Source organism: Eleutherodactylus coqui, chromosome 5 (genome assembly GCF_035609145.1).
Source record: "Eleutherodactylus coqui strain aEleCoq1 chromosome 5, aEleCoq1.hap1, whole genome shotgun sequence".
NCBI classification, from domain to species: domain Eukaryota; kingdom Metazoa; phylum Chordata; class Amphibia; order Anura; family Eleutherodactylidae; genus Eleutherodactylus; species Eleutherodactylus coqui.
In genome coordinates this window covers 69,330,589-69,350,416 of record NC_089841.1, presented here as the reverse complement: position 1 = coordinate 69,350,416, position 19,828 = coordinate 69,330,589, and the positions used below count along the sequence as shown (strand labels likewise).

The following is a 19,828-nucleotide window of genomic DNA, read 5'->3' as shown; positions in this document are numbered from 1 at the left end:
TGCGAAACCAAGAAAGCGCTGCAGAGCCTTTAGACTGGTCGGTTGGCACTATTCAGTTATGGCGCGGACCTTATCGGAATCCATCTAAATGGCAGAATGGGTTATAACATAGCCCAAAACTAACACTTCTCCAATTTGGCAAATAATTTATTGTCTCGAAGACGCGAAAGAACAACTTGTAAATGCCTCACATGAGATTCCCAATCAGGAGAGAAAATTAATGTCATCCAAATATACCACCATGAAACTCCCTGTGATATCGTGAAAAATGGCGTTCATGAAGCCCTGGAAAACGGCCAGAGCATTGCATAATGCAAATGGCATTACCAAACCTTCAAAATGCCCAAACGGAGTATTGAATGTGGTCTTCCATTCATCCCCTTCACGGATTCTAATCAGCTTGTAAGCTTCCCTCAAATCGAGCTTGGAGAACTATGAGGGTTAAAATTCTAAGTGCAACACCAATCCGGCCCACCCCACTTGCCCCGTTGCCGGCCGTAAGAAGAGACACCACACACAGGAGTCTGGTCTAGCTCCTCACACGGGAGAAAAAACTGTGCCCTTTATTACAGATTACATGAGATCTTATACACTAGGGGGTGATGGGCTCATAACCATATATGGGCAGTCCGGATTTGCGGACTGAGACAGTGAAAATCATATAACAGTCATGTACATTTGAACATCTTGATATCTTGTTCCAGCGCTTCTGGGAAATCGGCCAAGTACATGCGGCCTTGTGTCTGGTTCCGTATCTTCTCTGAATTTCTTAGAACATCTCTCTCAGCCTTGGGATATCTGATGTAAGGCGAAGTATTAAAGTTTTTTCTCATTTGGAATTGAATAAAACTTGCATACAGGTATAAAAGCATGAAAAACACATATGGCAATATATATATATACCCTCACAAACCCCCCTAAAAAACTTAATATGGAGATCAAGCATCAGACCTTGCACTCTTCCTCGGTCGTCTCTCCCTTGCGTCAGGGTTTCTCCACTGCCCGTAAGTCCCTACTCCTAAAAGGGAAGGGATCCCTACCTAACCTCAGAAGGAGGCCATGGATTCCCTGGGCTTATTTCCGGGCCTCCATACCCTCTATCTGTACAAGTTAACACCCCACAGGGTGTGCCCTCGCCGGAACCTAAGGTCTTCTGCACTTTCCCTAGGCAAATGGGAAGTCCACTGACAGTCCATCTTATGAGACTGAGGCAGACACAGTACTAGTCCATCTCTCCATTCTTCTGGTAACGTATCTGGTTGGCATTATCGGAACTGGCTCTTCATCTTTTTCAAACAAGGGAAATTTTGGTCACATTGTCCAGTCCCTTACTCATATTCTTTTTGATCAAAGGGAAAATACACATACAAGAAATTACATACCCCACCTCCTTCTGCTAAAATCATATCCAGGGCTACTCTATTTTGGAACGCCATGGATGCAGTGGGCTCTAACTGGTCAGCTAACCCTTGCAAAAGCATCTCTAGTGTAGTTTACAAACCTCTGCTGATTGTAATAGATATAATTCATCTAATCTACATTATTAACAGTGACAATAGCAAATAAGGACTCAAAACTTGCTTTAACCTGATCTCTAGAATTAAATTAATCTGGCACCCCCCTTGGCACTCCTATTGTATCTATGTGTACATGTGGATCAAAGTTACCACCTGGAGTGTCAATGTCTCTCCTAGCACGATGCGGTGTTGGATTCTCACCCTCAGTGTAGGCTTATTGCACATTTCATTATATTAATTTGTTCTGAAACAGGGGGCTAGTGTACAGTAGTCAAAGGTGTGTGTGTTAGAGGAATTGTACCAAATTATAGCATGTAAAGGATATACAGGATCATTAGTTTTTTCAGTGCGAAGTGTGGATCCAAGTGGGCTTTCCTTCGAGCTTGACTGCAGTTGGGTGAACAACATCTGGTAAGGACATTTAAACAGGGTTTCTCGCTCAAACTTTTTCACATAGACCCTGTCACCTGGTTTTAGATTGTGACACTCATCTGTAGGACCTGAGAGAAAAGCAGAGACTACAGAATACATTATTGACAATTCCTTGGAGGAGCCTATGACAAAATTAACAAGAAAATCATTCACCAAACTCTGATACTGTGGCATGTATCCTCCTAAGGAAAAAAAACTAATGAAAGACACTCAATTCAAGATTTACCCGTTTCCTCTATTGCCTTTTGTATCTACTTTCCCCCTACTCCGCGGATGGTAGGGTGTGTGAAAAGCCTGGAAAATACCCAAAACAGACATGATGTGTTGCATTATTTCACCTGTGAAGTGTGTACCTTTGTTTGACTCAATCACTTCCGGTACCCCGTATCTGCAGATTACCTCATTCATGAGCTTCTGTGCGATTACCTGCTTATTTACTTTGGTAACAGAGTAGGTCTCCAACCTGAAAAACATTAACAACAACAAGCACATATTCATGCTTCCCAACAAGTGGGAGCTGAGTGTAGCCAATTTGCAATCCCTGAAATGGGTTGAGTGGTCTAGGCAAGTGTTATGTGGCAAATTTACTTCTGCCCTGTTGCTTACGGCAAAGATCATGCAAAATTGGACAAATGATGCAGCAGCTACAGAAAACCAAGGAGCCACCCGTCCTTGTTCAAGCGTCGACATCATTACTGCTTTGAGAGGTGCGTCTTTCCGTGCGTCAGCTGGGCCATCATGGGGCACAGGGACTATGGTAAGCAAGTTCTGTTGACTGTTCACCATACGCCGTCCCTTTTTAGTCCATTTGTAGTTTTAATCAAAGTTCAAAGCTATAATCAAAGTCCAAGTTCATATCAAAGTCCAAGATTTTTATCAAAATCCAAGATTTTTATCAAAGTCCAAGATTTTTATCAAAGTCCAAGTTTAGTCAAATTCTTCTTTTCTGAGGGGGCGTGGCTAGCCAGCAGCAGGAAGAGAAGCAGCAGTGAAAACTCCTGGCTGCTAGAAAACTCCGGTGCCAATAACTCCGGCCCAAAAGCTCCCACAGGGCCGAAACCACTACTGCTAGCACCACTGGGACCTGGGCTTTAAAACGAGACCTCTCACAGGTCTCTAGCTGAAACCGCGATTTTGCGGCCTACTGCACCGGGCGCATCCCCAGGCTAAATTTATAAACGCGGCCGACCGGAAGTGAAGGCCGGCCGCGATCGGCAGCAACAGATACCTCCTGCAAAGAAGCAGGCAAGGAGGAGCAGCCACTGGCAGGAAAGAGACAGCCGGAGAGCAAGAGGAACAGGGGAAACAAGAGCAACAGGGACACAAGTAAGTGCTCTCCCAGGACAGCCCCCACAGACACCAGAAGTGGAGCAGGCAGTGGGCCACTGCAGGGGAATTAAACTCTTTACATGAGGGTCGGAGCCTGACCTCCGAGCGTGATGGCTGCCTGAGTCCAGCGCTCTGTCTGCGAGGTGTTCCTGCGGGGTCCTATCATCAGCTTGACACAGCGGACATGCCGAAAACGGCGAAGGAGAGGAGCGCAGAGCAGTTGAGCACCCCTCGGGCGCTGAAGAATCAAGTCGGGATGCAGCGGTATCTGAAAGATCGGGACTCGCGGTCACCGCGCCAGCCGGCTAAGATGGCGCCGTCCCAAGAGACTGCTGCACCAGCATACAGTAAGGAGAGGGGAGGGGAGTCCTCATCTGAAGAAGAAGAGGATAATGAAGCCATATCAAAAGGCTTTATGAAGCAACTCCTTGCCGATGCCCTGAAGCCCCTAATTTCAGACCTTTCTGAAATAAAGGAGGATGTGAAACATCTGGGGAGAAGGGTTGAAGACTTGGAGGTCTCTTCCTCCTCCATCACTTCTCACGCCCGTGCTCTGACGCAAGTGTTGAAGGAACAACACGAGCACCTGAACCGCGCCATAATAGCCCAAGAAGACTTAGAGAACCGTAACAGGAGATGTAACGTTCGCATAAAGGGGCTCCCCGAGTCATATGAGGCGGACTCCCTCCTTAAGGTAGGAGCTGAAATTTTTGAACTTTTATTAGGAACTGAGAAAACTCTACAAATGGGCATTGAGCGCATTCACAGGGCTCTAAGACCCCCTCCTTCCATAAACGAACCGCCCAGAGACATTATTTGCAAAATGTTCTCACACCAAGACACCCTTGCGATCTTAAACGCTGCGAGAGGTCACAAAGGATTAAAGTATGGAGGGCACGCATTGCAATTCTACCAGGACCTTGCGCCCTCTACCCTCTACAAAAGGAGACTCATGCGACCGCTACTTGAAGCCCTCAGGGCTAAAGACTTACGTTACGCATGGCTGTTCCCTTTTGGACTTGGGATTACTGTAGGAGGGCGCAGGCTTACTATAAGAACCCCAGAGGATTTGCATAAAGCTTGGCCCTTGTTGGATATCCCCCCTCTTGATCTGCCGTGCTGGCTACCACTTCCAGGGTTCCCGAACTTGCCAAAACTACCTTCGCCGGATGCCTGGCAACCAGCCTCCAGCACAAAATCCCCGAGAGGGAAACGCAAGAAGGGGAAGGAAACCAGCAATAACGAGGACACTTGAAGCTTCCGTACGCTACTGATATTGTTCACCTTTTTACAGGCTGTACACACACGGACTGGTTATACGTTGTTAAGAAAATGCTCGTGTGGAATTATGCCGGCGTCCGAGCCTTCAAGCCTCTCGGCTCCTGACCGACCTCGCCTTCGCCGATTCGGTTTTGTATATTCACCATACAGTGTCGCAACATGTTTTGTTAGGCTTACTATGTTAAAGCGGACTTTCTCGCTATGATTGCACCCCTCTCATGCTCTACTTGAGAGGGGATTCAAGATCGTTTCCCCCCCCCTTCCACGGATGTCCTAGCTTAAGGACCCTGCTGGACCCCTGCAGTTCAGACTGTACATAGTTGATCGGACTTTATTCGCGTAAAGGCCGACCAACCCGCCTCACACCCACCTTACCCTCCCTCTTTCCATCTTCTCACGAATAGACGACCTTGTCGTCGTGAGACCCTACAGTTCTCTCCATTAGGAGAGTATAACCTATCTTTCTCGTTTATACGTCCCCTATAGTCTACCCTCCCTCTTGTCTCTGTTAAGTTAGTCCTCCCTTCCCAGCCTCTCTCGGGTTGCTCTCTCCTCCCCCCCCCTATCCCTTTACCCATTAGTCTCGTGTACCCGGCTAGGCGACTCCGTACACAGGAGGCGTAGCTGACCTTTATCTGCTCACGACTGACGCTTCTTTTTCTCCCACGCTCTCCAAAGCTAGGTGTGCTAGAGCCTATCTTAGCATGAATGAACCACTGAAATGGACCACGTGGAACGTGAAAGGACTGAACTCCCCATCCAAAAGGCATCACATTGCGCTGCTGTTGAGAAGGTACGGTACTAAAATTGCTTTCCTGCAGGAAACCCATTTCAGGGGAAACAGACGCTTATCACTCCCTGGTAGACAATTTACGCAGGCATATCACAGCACGCATCCGACATCCGCCGCGAGGGGAGTCTCTGTACTGTTCCATCATTCAGTAGCTTTTACATGTGAAGCCCAACATTCAGACGAAGAGGGAAGGGTCCTCTTTTTAAGAGGTAAACTCCTAAATCAAAAAGTGACTATCGCTAATTTGTATGCTCCAAATGTGGGGCAGGTGCCCTGGTTGTTGGGACAGCTCGAGACCCTAAAGTATTTTGCAGAGGGCCCAATTATCCTAGGGGGTGATTTGAATCTGACTCTAAGTCCCATTCTCGATTCATCGACCGGTAGGTCCCACGTCTCTCAGACTAAACTCAGACGACTGTACCGCAGTCTTTCGGAGTTGGGTTTGGTAGATGCTTGGAGACATTTTAACCCGTCCACGAAAGATTTTACCTTTTACTCCCATGTACACCTCTCCTTCCAACGCCTCGATTATTTTTTCATTTCCTCATCCCTTTTAAACACCCTCAAAGGAGCTAAAATAGACTCCATTTTAATTTCTGACCATGCTCCACTCCACATCAGCATAGATTTTATCCCTCCCTCTCCTCGGGAGTGGTGTTGGAAATTAAACCCATCGCTCCTGGACGCGGAGGAGGATAAACAATTCCTTAGGTCCCGCTTGGAAGAATTCTTCCGATTAAATAAATCCCCAGAGGTTTCAACTCCAATGACATGGGAAGCACACAAGGCCTATGCAAGGGGCTTATTAATCGCGCTGAGCTCTAGAATTAAAAAAAGGCATCAAAAAGAGACAGAGGAAAAGCTCCAGCAAATTACTAAACTAGAACAAGCCGTGAAAAGCTCCCAATGCAAGGCCTCATTAGATAAACTAACTAGTCTCAGGAAGGAACTGAAAGGTGATTTCGACTCAAAGTACAACAAGAAATATCTACACTTGCAAAAAATAGTTTATATACAGGGAAATAGGGGGAGTAAATGGACCTCTGCTCTTATCAAAAAAGCCCAGAAAAGAAACTTCATCAGTTCCTTAAAGACCAACACGGGTAGGACCGTTACATCCTCTAAGGACATAGCGGCGGAATTTCAAGCCTACTACTCCCAACTGTATAACATTCGCCACCCCTACACCCCGGAAGAGAGACAGACAGCTCACACACAGATACAGGCTTTTCTGAGCGAGTTAGACCTCCCTTGTTTAGACGAAGATGCAGCTAATACCTTGACGAGGCCAGTCTCCTCTCAGGAGGTGGAAGACATTCTGACCTCATCTCCATCGGGTAAAAGTCCCGGCCCCGACGGCCTACCGGCCGCCTATTACAAAGTCTTTAAATCCTGCCTGACTCCCCATTTAACGGAATTGTTTAACTCCCTACTCCGAGGAGATTCACTACCCAAACAAGCGCAAGAAGCGCATATCACGTTAATACATAAAGAGAACAAAGATCCTGAAGCCTGTGGAAGTTACAGGCCTATTTCTCTAATTAACTTTGACGTGAAGATGTGGGCTAAACTTCTCGCAAAAAGATTGGAAAGATACATCCCATCCTTGGTGAATGAAGAGCAGGCTGGCTTCGTCAGGGGCAGGGAGGGTAAAGATAATTCCATTAGACTTATACATGCAATAAGACACGCACAAACATTAAACATCCCATTAGCTTTAGTCGGCTCCGACGCAGAAAAAGCCTTTGACCGGGTCGACTGGCTATACATGCAAACAGTTCTCTCTCAATTTAAAATACCTTTCACTTTTATCACTGCCATTTTCTCTCTCTACGCCGCACCGTATGCCAAACTTAAAATAAACGAGATCCTGTCGCCCTCCTTTAACATTGGTAACGGCACGCGACAGGGATGCCCCCTATCTCCCTCGTTATTTATCCTCGCCCTGGAACCGCTCCTACAGAAGATTCGTCTAGACGCAGGTATCCGTGGGCTAAAAGTAGGTCAGAAGACCCTCTCTTTGGCTGCTTACGCAGACGACATTGTCTTCGTAATCACAAACCCGGAGGAAGGCTTGCCACGTCTTACCACTCTGTTAGAGGAATTCGGAACCCTATCCAATTTCAAAATAAATTACTCAAAATCAAAGGTCCTGAGTGTCTCGATCCCATCTAACCGGAGTAGGGCACTAAAGTCAAATTCACCTTTTACATGGGCCACAGCAGATATTGAATTCTTGGGTATACGGCTGACCAAAAAAGTGGAGGATCTGTTCTCGGCTAATTTTTCTCCTCTCCTACCTATGATAAAGAATTTGTTGCGCTCATATGACCTTCCTTTTTTGTCATGGTTAGGGAGAAAGAATATCCTTCAATCTTACGTTATGCCTATTTTCATATATAAAATGCGTCTTCTCCCGATCCATATCCCTAATACTTTCTTTAAATCATTGCGCTCAATTATTTTGAACTATGTATGGAGGGGTAGAAGAGCGAGAATAGCTTACAGCTTGCTAGAAAAAAGGTCAGATGGTGGTATAGATTTGCCTAACCCAAGGGACATATATCTGTCAACCCAACTAAGTCATTGGATGGAGCTGGTACATCCTATTAAGGATCATCTGGTACATGACTTTGCACTATCTTCTTACGGCCCCACCCTCCTTCAGGACTTATGGTGCCCTAAGCAGATCTTACGGAGACGGGTTACGGTTAGTCCCCTCCTGAGGGGAGCTATGGAGACCTGGCTTAAGCTGGGAGAGGAGTTGGCCCCTTGGCCCTCTCCTCTCACCCCCTTAAACGCTCTACACGCGACAATAGGCTTACAACTGGACCCATGTTCTGCTGGCAGTTGGAAGATCCTGTCTGATAAAACAATATCAGACTTACAGATGAGGGCCCACCTGCCTCCCTCGGATATCTTGGAAGCACTATTACCCGGACATAAGCTACCTTTTCTTGTAACAGCGCACATGACACATATTTTTAGAAAGTTCTTGGCCATGCATAGGTCGACCAGACCCCTATCTAATTTTGAGAAATCTCTTAACGACCAAAATAAATCCAAGAGGAAACTAGCTGTCATTCGTAATCAGTATGTCTCACCACCACACAACTCTAAACCAGCATTCATCACCTCCTGGGAGAAGGAGCTCAAGATCTCTCTATCGGAGAGTGATACGAGGGTCATTCTCAACAACTCATTCGGCACTTCCCCCTGCGTCACTTCACAGGAATCACATTATAAGCTGCTATCTAGATGGTATAGGACTCCCCAGTGGCTCTCGGACCATAAACTCACTTCTAAGGACTCCTGCTGGAGGTGCGACTCCGCAACCGGCTCCTATCTACATCTGTGGTGGGAATGCCCGGTGCTGGTTCCTTTCTGGAAAGATGTGGGATGCGTGCTGAGCAGACTTGCTCCAGGGTTAGTCCTTTCCCCTGAGATGGTATTTCTGTGGAGGCCGACCGCTACCTTCCATCCGCAGAAAAACAAATTGATAGCACTTTTGATTGACGTCGCTAAGTCTCTCATCCCCCTTCTCTGGCTTAGAAGGGATCCCCCTTACCTAGTTAAATGGAGAGAAAAGGTTGATCTCCTGTCGAGTTTGGAAGAGCTGACTAGCTATGCCAGAGGTTCTCATGAGAAATATCTAGAGACCTGGAGCCCTTGGCATGCTATCAGGGTAACCCTGTGACTAAATTATAGGCCCCCCTGGGCGCCTTGGGAAGGATACCCGGTCACCCATACCTCTGCAGAACCTTGACTCAGGATCTACCCTCCTATTATATTATATGGCGACCCCCCCGAGTTAGCCCTCACGATCTGTGGGCTGCTCCCCTAGCCGTTCCAATCCTCTTAGAGCGGGCTCTCACTATACACAAAGACAAACGAAACACGAGACACCACCCCTCCCCCCCCCTACTCCCACCCCCCCAACTTTCCCACTTTGTTCTGTTACCTAATGTACCCGTACCCCAGGTTCGTAGTTAATTGATAGTCTCTGGAGGCATCTCGTACGGGGCAGCCCCCTGTATGGCGATCTCCCTCCCCAAGTGGCTTTTGCTACTTTATTGCTGCTTTCGTCTCTAATCTAAAACGGAATGATTTGCATTTCATGTGATCATTTTACGTTTATGTAATCCTTTTTTACATGCTTCTGGAGACGTTGATCTATATTCTGTCTGTTGATTGTTAAAAACTCAAAATGTCAATAAAAATTTGATTTAAAAAAAAAAAAAAATTCTTCTTTTCTTCTGTCTTCCACGGCTTGAGGGCCGCTGCTTTTGCTGTGTGGTCTGTGATGGCGTTGCCTCTTGCTTCTCCGGTGTAGGAATTGGTGTGAGCTTTCCACCTTGTCAGGTAGAAGTGGGGTCTCCATGAGACTGCACCGCTGCAACATTCTTAATTGGCTGTCCTGCTGTGGTAAAAAACTGTCTGGCCTTCCATTTTGGGCCGTAATCATGAGCTATGCCAAATGCATACCGGGAGTCAGTGTAAATGTTTGCCGTCTTACCTGTGGCCACTCCACACGCCTCCGTGAGTGCTTTTAATTCCGCTTCTTGTACTGCGACATGCGGAGATATTCTGCTTTTTAGGACATCTTGTTGTGTAACCACTGTATATCCAGTGTGGAGTCGTCCATCACCCTGGTACCATCTATAAAAAACAACTCAAAATATGCATTATTAACAAGGGCTTTCAGTAACTTTTTTAAACTTAAATTTTCTTGTTGCATCAATGCTGGACAATCAGGCTGATATTTTATTTCAAAAAGATTAGAACCTTGTTGCAAAAAATTTAAAAATTTAAAAATGACTTGCAAAAAATTTAAAAATGGCTGATTTGCAATACCTAAAATGGCTGACTTGCAATACCTAGATCACCTATGCCTTCTCCTCCCCCCCTTTGAAACAGGGTACGCAATTGGAACAAGAGCACCCGGTTTCAAGGTATTACAACATTGTAAAAAGATTTGATGGAAGCAGATAAGGCCTGTAAGATGTTAGCACCTATAACAGAAACATGAGTTACAACGGGGAAGAATAATCTACAAAACATCTACTAATATTTGAAATGTGATATCCCTTTAAGTGAATTCATTATTAGTCTGTTCCTGCCTGCAGTCTTTATCAAATTTGAGACAGGAGAAAAAAAAACAAAACAGGAAAAAAAACTAGCTGCTCAAAATTCTCCCCCCTCCCTTGTGCAGGAGGGATGAAACATTATTACGCACTATTACATCATATAGCTCCACCCCTTCGATATTGGCACATTGCGTCCGTCTTCTCAGAACCATTTCAGCTTAACCGTCCACACGTCCACATCTCAACCAAGCAAAGTCCCATGCATGGGGTAGGACTTTTACCCCCAGTCAATTATCTGCATCACACATCACACACTCACCACAGCTCAAACACGGGTCACTAACTCACATCCATGCTCTCAAGTCTGCTCCGTCGCCCCCCTTTGAAGATGTACCAGTCCATGCAGATGCACGGACAAAAAAAGTTTGACAAACATACATACATCAGTTGAAAAAACATTTGAGGTGAGTGCTATTATTTTATAAAGTACATAATTCTATTGAGATGAGATTGTGAATGAACGTTATTTATGACAAATTATGTGAAAAAAGTTTGCTGAGTGACTGTAATATTCTATATTTCTTATCTACTGAAGCTATTATATGCTGTATTAAACACTGAAGTATTTAGTTTCTGTGACCCTGACTTTGGAGTGAATTCTGAAAGCCCCCACTTTTTCAAAACAAATCTCTTATCTCTCCGCGACTATGAAACACAAACTGATTTGTTTTAGCTTAAACTATTGAAAAAACATTCGAAATCATAATTAACACATATGCTGGGACCTTGCAACATTCATTTTCAACCCCTGTATAAGTAAGAATATACATTAGAAATTGCTATATTTCCCTGCCTACTAAGACAGTATAACTAATTAAATTCATTTCAATTCATTGCAAGCAAGCCAAGATATTAACCAAGGATGTTATTACATTTTCTCTCTCGCTGTTATCTTCCTGACCTTGGAGACTGAACACAAGCTCACAGCTATATGTCAACAGACTCTTCTCCCCTTCAGCTAACTATTTGCACTTACAGTATATATATATACACATATATATCCACCTAGTATGGATTATACATTATCTATTATCTATCTTGTATTATACACATTTTCATCTCTCTTTACCAACAAATCACGTGCATTGTACTTCTCTCCCCTACCTAACTGCCAATATAACCTTCAATAGACACTCTCCTGATGCCCTCTTGATCACTTACTGTACTTTTCAACATTTCACTTACGGATACTTTCTTAAACAAATAATGTGTACATACCTAACTTACTCTGACTGTCTCTCTCTCTTCTAGCAAACCTTGATCTTCCAAGGCACCTCTCGGTCCTAAAGACCTCCCTCCCAGACACCATTTTGTAATCTGCCATGCGGTCGGTGTCACACATTTTCATTAGAGTTTTCTTACATTCTACAAATTCATCCACACGGCGGCAGCCCTTGAGGGGCTCTGTCTTCTTTAATAAGATCTTACGCATATTAGAACAAAAACAACAATGATAATAACACGCTCCACAGAATGTATCCTTCTTAATTCCAAATTGTCAGGCCCTTATATACTGGCAAGGCAACCGAAGGTCTCTTCTTCTTATGGAACCAGCCCCATAAAAATGCATCTCTCTGAAATCAAATCGCTAGCCCCATATATAAGGCAAAACAACCGAGATTCCCTATTTCTATGAGACTTCTCACAAAATGCATCCCTCTCAGCATGCGTCTCTCTTAATTTTCAAATTGTTAGCCCCTTAAATACTGGACAAACAACCGAGGGTCCCTTTTCTTGTGAGACTAAATACAACAAACAACCTTCACTATCGTTAAAACACCATGGACTTCAAAGTACAAATAAACTACAGACTAATTTCTGGGTGAGCCATTGGTGCGCATATCACGGTCAGTGGTCCATGACGGCAAACCCGGAGCCCACACGAGTTACCGTGTAGAACTCTTAACCCAACCCGTCCGGTCACAAACCACAGATAGTCCATCCTGCTGCAAGACTCTCAGCGTAAAACACAACATAAATATATGTCTGTCTTACCTGGAGTTCTTGTGAGTTGATCAGGCTCGGTTTGCAGCAGGACGATTTCTCAGTAGCGTGGATCCGGGTGAATTGCGCTGTAAGCTCCGATTTTACCGCCCCACGTTGGGCGCCATTTATGAGGGTTAAAATTCTAAGTGCAACACCAATCCGGCCCACCCCACTTGCCCCGTTGCCGGCCGTAAGAAGAGACACCACACACAGGAGTCTGGTCTAGCTCCTCACACGGGAGAAAAAACTGCGCCCTTTATTACAGATTACATGAGATCTTATACCCTCTGCCCTCTCACCACTAGGGGGTGATGGGCTCATAACCATATATGGGCAGTCCGGATTTGCGGACTGAGACAGTGAAAATCATATAACAGTCATGTACATTTGAACATCTTGATATCTTGTTCCAGCGCTTCTGGGAAATCGGCCAAGTACATGCGGCCTTGTGTCTGGTTCCGTATCTTCTCTGAATTTCTTAGAACATCTCTCTCAGCCTTGGGATATCTGATGTAAGGCGAAGTATTAAAGTTTTTTCTCATTTGGAATTGAATAAAACTTGCATACAGGTATAAAAGCATGAAAAACACATATGGCAATATATATATATACCCTCACAGAACCATCTAGCCCCCACAACCTGATTAAGTAAATTGGGAATCAATGGAAGGGAGTATTGATTTACAGTAATCATATTTAACACCCGATAATCAATACAAACCGGAGACTACCATCCTTCTCCACGGACTCAAGAACAGTCCGGCCCCAGCACGAGAATCTGTATGGCGTATATGGCCCTCGGCCAAACCCTCAGTTAGATACTCTTTCATAGCCTCCCATTCTAGCACAGTAACATTCTAAATACCCCCTTTGGGAATCTTACTTCCAGGAAGGAGATCAATCTTGCAATCCCACTCCCTATCAGGGGGCAAAGCTTCCGAAAGCTGTTTGGAAAATACATCTGCGAATCCTTCTAAATACTTAGGTAGGCCGACCACCTCACAACCAGAGGAATGCAAATGGACAGTTGTCAAATGGTCCTGGCATCCGGTACCCCACTGTATCAACTCGGAAGCTGCCCATTTGATAATGGGGTTATGTAACTGCAACCATGGTAGCCACAAAACAACATTAACCGATAAACCTTCCATCACCAAAAATGTAAAGATCTCTGTATGTACAGCTCCCATTAAAAACCTTAGTTCCAGTGTAATCTTCTTTATCAAACCCGCGGCCAGCGGGGTGGCATCAATTCCAGACACCTGTACATTGGGATTTAAATCTAGCAACTCAGAAGCTATTTACTTGACAAAGTCAGAATTCACAAAATTAACTGCCGCCCCTGAGTCGACAAAAACGTGACCAGAAATGAGGCAGGAACCCAGCAGAATAAAGCAGGGTAGAAGAAACTTGGAAAAACCCAGAAGTACCCGAGTTCCTTCAGGAGATCGCCTTGGAGCGGAAGTTTTCCTGCTGCTGTCTCTGGTCACAGGTGGCGACACGATGTCCAGGGTCCCCGCAGTAGAAGCACAACTTGTTTCTTTGTCTGAAGGCCCGACGCTCAGATACTAACAGGTATCCCAGTTCCATCCTCTCAATCTGGTTACCAGGGGAACTGAGGTGTGGCTCTTTACAGGCCAAGGTGAGACTCTCCGATCTAGTGACCCCTCTGGCCCTTAGCCGCCGGTCAGCTCGTACTGCTAACGTCATTGCTGTCTCTAATGTCTTAGACTCCGGATGACCCAACAACAATTCTTTACCGACTCAGAGAGCCTGGTCAAAAAATGGTCCTTTTAAGGCTCGATCATTCCACCCAGACTCTACACAAAACTGTCGAAATTGGCTCATCGTATATCTGACCTCAGGCGGAGAAAAAGGCATCCACCGACTGATGAGAGGGGGAATCTGATGGTAAAGAAAGTCCAATTCTGTGGGTCCCCTCTTAGTCTGGAAATAACAATTCCAACCCTCTGAAGTTCTGACCCAGAGGATTGTGGCCGAAAACTAAAATATAGTCTGCATCCCTCACGGAACGCAAAGAATGCATTACGGTCACCAGAAAAGAAGTCAGGTAAAGTCACCTTGGGTTTACAAACAGACAAGGGTCCCCATGATACCATTGCCGGAGTCTCTGCCACTGCCTGCTCTTGGTGCGAGAGACGAGCCGACAAATCTTGTACTACCTCTGTCAATTTCTGGACCTGATTTATAACCACAGTAACTGCTTCCATGATGAACAGATACTCGGGGTCAATCTTCTACCCCGAATTTTGTATGGCCAGTGGTTCTGTCAGGGCTGGTTACGAACGAGTGACTGGAAGTCCCTACAACCAACCCTCTCCCCTGTCCCTACCTACTTGCCCCCCTGGGCTTACCCCCAGGGCAACAACTGGGTGGCGGTCCCTATTCTGCACTGAAGATACCCTGGGGACAGGGACAGGAGAGACCAACTAACCAGAAGACAGAAAATAACAAAACTCCAAGTCAAAACTAAGAGTTGATAAACACCAAAGAACTATCAAGGAATCCAGAGGGAGACAATAGGTCAGAGTAAACTGGGCCCGAGGACTGGAGCGAGCAACCTGAGCGGATGTTAGCTGGAGAACAATTAGCAACCACTGGCAGGGACTGACAGTGTCTGCAGAGCTAAATACCCAAAACCCAGCCTAAGTCAGGGTGGAGCCTGGTGATGCGCCAGCCGGTGATGCATAAAGTCAGGCCCTCCTCTGGCCATGCCCCCTAACAGGGGAACTACGAGCCCGAACGCCAAGCCCTGCCCAGCAGTGCACGGACCACATGCCCGACATCAGCCCGGACGTCAACCACCCAGTGACTCCCGGGCGGCAGTGCCACGCCCACGCTGCGCACCACCACCGGTGACCAGAAGTCCCCTCCTGACAACTTCCATGTATTAAAATTGGTTTGTTTCACATCAAGACTATTGGGGATCTCATGGGATCCCTCCTGACACAAGTGGTGGTGGGCTTCCCTTGATTGCAGTTGCATAACCAAGTGGTGGATTGGGAAAAGGGGGATATTATTAAATGGAATCCTTCTTGTAGTCGAGACGTTTTGTCCATGAAGGTATCTGCTGTTCAGGTGGTTCATGTATCTGCCTTAATACAGGAGTTTGTGAGGAGGAAATGGACAGGTTACCACTTCATGGAGAAGGGGATTGTTCCATTGGGCTTATCCCAGGCTGTAGGTTACTCAAGAGCCGTAGGTACACTTTTACGGTTCCTGAAAGACTGTCCCTTAAAGATTATATCCAGGACAGTCTAAAAAACAGGGCATATTCGTCCTTCTCACTCTCCATTGGCCACTAGCTTTGTAAAGAAAAAGGATGGGGGCTTGTGGCCTTTTTGGATTTCAGGGAGTTAAATAAAAACCTGTACCCATTGCCAATCATCCTTGATCTTTTTAGTCGGTTAAGGGGTGCCAGTTGGTTTACTAAGTTAGATTTATGTGGTGCTTATAATTTAATTGGTGTCAATGAGGGGGATAAATGGAAAACTACTTTTAACACACTCTAGAGGGACATTTTGAAAACTTGATTATGCCTTTTGGTCTGACTAATGCGCCTGTGGTATTTTACGCCTTGATAAATGAAGTTCTGCATAAATTTCTTGGTCACTTTGTATCAGTGTATCTGGTCCATAGTCTTATTTTTTCTCCAGATTCTCATGTTACATGTTCGTCTGGTACTTCGGGTGGGCTCCTCCTCCGCTCATTTTCCTAATAGAGGGGCTGGTCTTTGTAGTGATGATGTGCCAGCCTAACTTGGGCGGGGGATGGTAAAGTCACCTACATTAAGCCTCCAACAAGCCACCACAAAATCGCACAGCCTGGAGGGCTCCAACATGGTGCTGGCAATGCATATGTGGTCTCCTGTCTCCCTTCCTCGGCCATGGCTCTGGCTGATGGAGAGGAGGCTTGTGCAGCAGTGCTACTTCTCTTTTTAGACAGGTGCTGGCGAGTGCCAGTCTCCTCTTACTCCCTGATCTTCCTTCTAGTCAGGTACCAAAGCGGGGCTTAAACTTCTGGCTGACAACTGCACTAATGACTATATGCTGCTCCAATAAGTAAGGGGGTAATGCTACTAGTTGTATGAAGGCTTTGATTTTTTTTTCTTCAAGAACACCATTTTGGGGTACACATCACTTAGTGTTTTTCTATTATTTGTTTTTCAGTGGGAGGGGCAATATTAGTAAATCTGCTATTTATTTTTGGCTCTTATTTTATGTGTGTGTTTTATGGCATCCACCATGCCATATAAATAGCATAACTTTATTCTTCTGGTTGTTTTGATTACAGTAACTCAACTTCAAAAAACATCTGACATGTCAGAGTGAATTGTCAGATTTGTTCAGTGTGGGGGTTCAGGTGGTGAGATCTTCACTAATTGCTAAAATAAATAGGCAGAAGCACTGAGCTGAGTGCTTTGCCCAATTGGCTGTTATCAGCAACTGGTGTATGCACTCCATACATTCTCTGTGGAGCTTCTACATTACTCCAAGCAGGGAGGAGCGCTACTGCCCATCCTTTTTGGCAAGCTGTGAGGTTTCAGCACCTTCACCCCCATTTAATGAAGATTTCTAGCATGTTAGAAGATACATGCTATGTCAGAAGGTTTTTTACACAATAGTATGGCTGACAGGCCTCATGGGGCCCTAGAACACTGATTTCAATTTTGTATGGAGGCCCTTGTAAGTGATAGAGAGAAAAACCAAATTGCAAAGTTGAAGAGTAGCATGTGAGAAACAGAAATCGCATAGGGCCGCTGCTATGACTGAAGTAAGAAAAGCATACTTGAAGTGGCCTCCTTCTGCTACGATAGGGGCAGATCATCCTGAGAGTCAACAACTCGATCAGTCTTTTTGACTACTCTGTATAGGAAAATTAATGTATGCGAACACTTATCGGCCCAGCATATGCCAAAAAGACTTGTATAATGAGTGTATGGGGCCTATGGATGTTTGTCATGTTCGCGTGAAGTAGTTTTTTTTTATTATTATTATTATTATTACCTCTGGCTTTGTTGTATTCAGTGGGTCATCTTATGTGCATCATTTAAACTTTCCTCTGCTCATATCATGGAGCTCTGAGATCGTGAACTGATGAAGCACATATAGATATCCTGATGACTGTTGTTTCATATCTCCTAATAGAACAAGAACAAAGATGTCATTTCCTTCATGTTGTCCTCCATGTTGTGGTCTCATTGTGGTTGAGTCCAAAAAGCCAGGTGAGAAAATTTTTCCTGTATTTGCTTGTAAGCAAATTGTATAATATGTGAGCCCGCAGTCTTTGATGAACCAGCTTGTTAAGACCTAGTCTCTTCCTCAGACATTACTTGTGGTCACTCAGCACGCACTATTTGCACTGTATTCTGTGTATTTAGGTGACTTATGGAGAGATCAGCTTTATTCATCCATTCATGCGCCATTTAAACAAACTCCACCCAGAATGCTTTGTTCAGAAGAATGTTGTAGAGCCTAACAATGCGGAAATTAACTCTAAGAAGCCTGGGAGGAGATGAAGAGAACATGTCTTTTCAGTGGATATGGCCTTAGATAACATGTGTCATTCTTTCATCATACAGTATCAACTCCTCTTTGTGAATCTCCCTCTCGGGAATACTAGTTTACCTTAAGGAAATCCAGCTGGTATAGGAAGTCTTACGGGCAATGCTTCCTGGGAAAAAGTATGCAAATTAACTCTTCTCCATAAAGACGAAAACTCTATAGGCTAAGGAGATGTCCCAGAGACCCTAACCTGTGCAAGGCCCCTCACGCGGAAGAAGCTCTGTACAGGGCGTAAGTCTCTAGGTAGCGGACCCCAAAGCTAAGCTGAAGAAGGGGTTCTAGCCTTAATTCATTCAGTATCTAAGGAGCCTATAATATCACTCTCTGATCATCATATAAATTTGGCAATTGCACCCAGCCAAATGTTCATAAAGTTCTTCACAATCCAGACTTAACTTAGGAGCATATAGGTTTTTAAAATAGTAAAAAAACAAAAAACCTTTTTTTATAACTGGAGAAATATCAGGCCTTCTCAATGATTTACCTTAGGGTGCGGGCAGACGAGCACATAAACGGCGCGTTTTTGCGACCAAACGTATATACGTGACCATCTGAGGCAATGGTTTCGAATGTATTCGTTCACATGGGCGATTTTACGGCGCGTAAAAACGGCAATTTGAAAAAAAACGGAACATATGCGACCGAAATACGCGCCAACGCATATTCGATCGCCGAAAAGACCGTTTGCAAAGTAGGAACAAACGAAAATTCGCTTTCTGGCTCTGGTCGTGATCGGTGAAAAACGATCGCTCGGGCGATTATACGTTGCGCTCGTGCGAACGTAAATACGCCTACGCTCGTCTGCCCGCACCCTCAATCCCAGAAGCCAAAACACAACCCTGTGCTTCCTTTTCCTCAAAGACCTTTCACTTCATAAAAAGACTCTTTTTTTATGCAACACCTTTCAGATTATCTGCAAGTTGAGACTCTGCCCATTTCCAATTTATTTTTGGCTAATTAATGGGATAATATATGTTTTTGATCTTCATCTAAAGCTTGTAGCTGAAATGCCCTCATGACCTCTATTTAGACTTTTGTGTAAGCTAATCTTCTATATACATTAGTATAAATGCCTTCATTGCATCCCACACTAGAGACACTGAGCAAGAGCCAATATTAATCTGAAAAAATTCCAAGAGAGCTTCCTCTGTTTTAGCACTACCATCAAGCAGGTTCAACCAAAACGGATTTAACCTCAACTCTATCAAAACCAAATCCCCCACCATTCATAATCAATGACAAATAAAATGGAGAGTGATCAGACACAGACAGATAGGGCAATCTGCCATAAAGACCGGGATCGTCGAACGGTGTGTTGTCTTCCTGGCGCTCGAGTTCGACACATCGTGGATCGGATTGACAGATTACTGGGAGGGGCTGGTGAGGATCCAGCGGTCATGGTGCATGTTGGCACCAATGAACAAATTAGAGGTCAATGGAGGGTCCTCAAAAATGATTTCAGGGACCTAGGGTCCAAGCTTAGGGCGTGGACCTCCAGGGTAGTTTTCTCGGAAATACTACCTGCACCTAAAGCCAAACTAGAAAGGCAGCAGGATCTTAGGGAGGTAAACAAGTGGCTCCGGAGTTGGTGTAAGAAGGAGGGATTTGGGTTCCTGGAGAACTGGGCTGACTTTGCTGTCGGCTACAGGCTCTACCGTAGGGACGGGCTGCATCTTAATGGGGAGGGTGCAGCTGTGCTGGGGGACAAGATGGCTAGAAGGCTGGAGGAGTGTTTACACTGGCTACCCCACTATTTCT

General features: G+C 45.1%; 1 protein-coding gene across 2 annotated transcripts in view; it reads left to right on the top strand.

Annotated features, from left to right (window-relative positions):
- The window catches only part of LOC136627520 (von Willebrand factor A domain-containing protein 5A-like), a 217,266-nt gene that overhangs the window by 7,981 nt on the left and 189,457 nt on the right, over positions 1-19,828 (top strand). For both annotated transcript variants that reach the window (XM_066602699.1, XM_066602698.1), the window contains exon 2: positions 17,654-17,730. In XM_066602699.1, coding sequence (XP_066458796.1) covers positions 17,667-17,730 — 64 coding nt within the window. In that variant the 5' untranslated portion in view covers positions 17,654-17,666. The remainder of the gene's footprint in view (positions 1-17,653; positions 17,731-19,828) is intronic.